The 1,972-nt window shown below is 57.1% G+C and overlaps 1 protein-coding gene across 1 annotated transcript; it reads right to left on the reverse strand.

Moving 5' to 3' along the window:
- Nucleotides 1–829: 829 nt before the first annotated feature.
- LOC104618619 (40S ribosomal protein S4-like) lies at nt 830–1,505 on the reverse strand (the record flags this gene model as incomplete). The annotated part of the gene is given in 3 exon segments (XM_010284262.1): nt 830–927; nt 1,326–1,460; nt 1,463–1,505. Coding segments are annotated over 3 exon segments (276 nt in total), but the record flags the coding sequence as incomplete, so codon positions are not given.
- Nucleotides 1,506–1,972: the final 467 nt, after the last annotated feature.

A 1,972-nucleotide genomic window follows, 5' to 3' on the forward strand; every position in this document is an offset into this window, starting at 1 on the left:
CCGTGCTCAGCTGAGGCAGCGTGCAGCAACGTGGGGCAGGGGACTGCTGTGATGGCTGCAGCAATCCCCCTCGTCGGGCTGCTGCGTGGCTATGCTACAGCCTCACCGGGCAACACCTGCGCTCGAGGAAGAGCTGTGCACCCCAGGCTCCAGCCTTTCCACAAACACGGCTGCATCTTCCCAGGAAAGCCCACGTCAGGGCAGTTTCCCAATTTTGCCCTGTAGCCCATGGTCACACAGCAGAGGGAGGGGCTGCCACTCTGCCAGACCCAAGGGAGACCTGTATTCCTGCCGAGGGCACCCTGGTTTCCCTGCCAACTCCTTCGCAGCTACTTTGGGACTCATGGGTCAACACAGAGTGGTAGCCAGAGGTAACGCCTATCATGGGGAGAGCGGGGAGGCCCCAAACGCACACCACAGCCAGCCACAGCACGGCCACCTTCCCCCTCAGTATCACTGCGTGCCCACACTGCCTGCTGTTAGGGAGAACACACGAAGGAGAGCGCAGACTCGCAGCTCAGGCACGCCAACATGCCTGGGTTAAGGAAACACGTGCAAGAGTCACTCCCTGACACCCAGGGCAGAGGCCAGTTTTGTAAACGCTTCCAGCACAGAGCCGGGAAGGAGTTCAAGGCTTTTGCACCATGGGCAGTATGATGTTTCTGACCACGGTGAGCTCGCGGAGCCCTACGCTCAGGCTCCCCCACCACAGCAGAGCCAACCGCACCCCAAAGCTCCCGCTGAAGGTAACCCAGCCCAAGCCAAAAGCGCTCATTTCAAGCACCAGACAACGCTGGGCCCACGCTTACGCCAAGCTGGAGCCCCTCACCTTGGTCTCTTCAGCTGCGATGCGGTGAATATCAAACTGGCCCTCGGTATCGCACACCAAGCGGAAACGCTCGCCTGTCTTCTCAATGCTAATAACATCTGACTGCAGAGAGAGAAATAAAATAGCAGCTGTTATTAGCTATGTTACCTGACACTGTAACTCAGCAAGAAGCTCACGTTTAAAAAGAACTAGGGACTGCTGAGCAAGGCTTCAGACTCACATCTTTTACTGCACAAATCAACAAAAACTCCCAAAGGCTGAAGTCTGAACAGCGATTTACACATATACAAGTGGGCAGTTACAGGCTACAGGTATCTGGCTTTGGTATTCGTTGCAGTGCACAGCTCCAAACTATGTAACAACTGCTTATACCGAACTTTTCTGCCACTCCACTGCAAAAGCATCTTTCTCCCCAGACTGTGCCAGCCTCACAAAACATCCCTCTCCAGCGCAGCAGAGCTGCCCGAGGTACCTGCCCCAGCCTTCCCCAACTCACCCAGGAAGCCCGCAGAGTAGGTGACGTCTGGGTGGCCTTTGTCATCTATCTTGATGAACCTCTGCACGCAGATCTTCTCCACCTTAACTCCTCTCAGGCCATACTTCAGCCTGTTCCGTAGGAAGATGATGGCAGAAGGCACTCCCTCAGCTTGTGAGGGCCTGTCGGAGGACAGGGTGCCTGCAAACAGAAGCTTTCTGCTTGGCACTGAAACGCAACAGCAGCATCGACCACCCCCAGGGGAAGACTGCTACTGCCCCGATAGCTCTGCCAGCAGCACCCGAGGACAGCTGCGTGGAACCTACCTGCTAAGCAGGCAGCGAGAGGCTGCAGACATCTTTTCGTGGTATTCACAGCACCTTTCCCCTCCTCAAGTCTTGCCAGCCTCACAAAACACTGCTCCCGACACAGTACAACCATTTACCGACCAACCCCGGTAAAGGTTGGTAAAGGAAAACCACAACAAGCAGCAGGTTAAGAGAGCAGCCGACTACCCCACTGCCGCATCCCTTGCAAACGCGGGAAGTACAAAAGCTGCTGGCAAGTACTGCCTTCTCCCCTGCACCGCCCAGCGACCCCAGCTCCCCGCCACCCCCCGAGCAGCGCGACTGGGCACGCCCGCACACCCCGCCGGGCCCGGGCACACC

The sequence above is a fragment of the Phaethon lepturus genome, unplaced genomic scaffold (genome assembly GCF_000687285.1).
Source record: "Phaethon lepturus isolate BGI_N335 unplaced genomic scaffold, ASM68728v1 scaffold22880, whole genome shotgun sequence".
NCBI lineage: Eukaryota > Metazoa > Chordata > Aves > Phaethontiformes > Phaethontidae > Phaethon > Phaethon lepturus.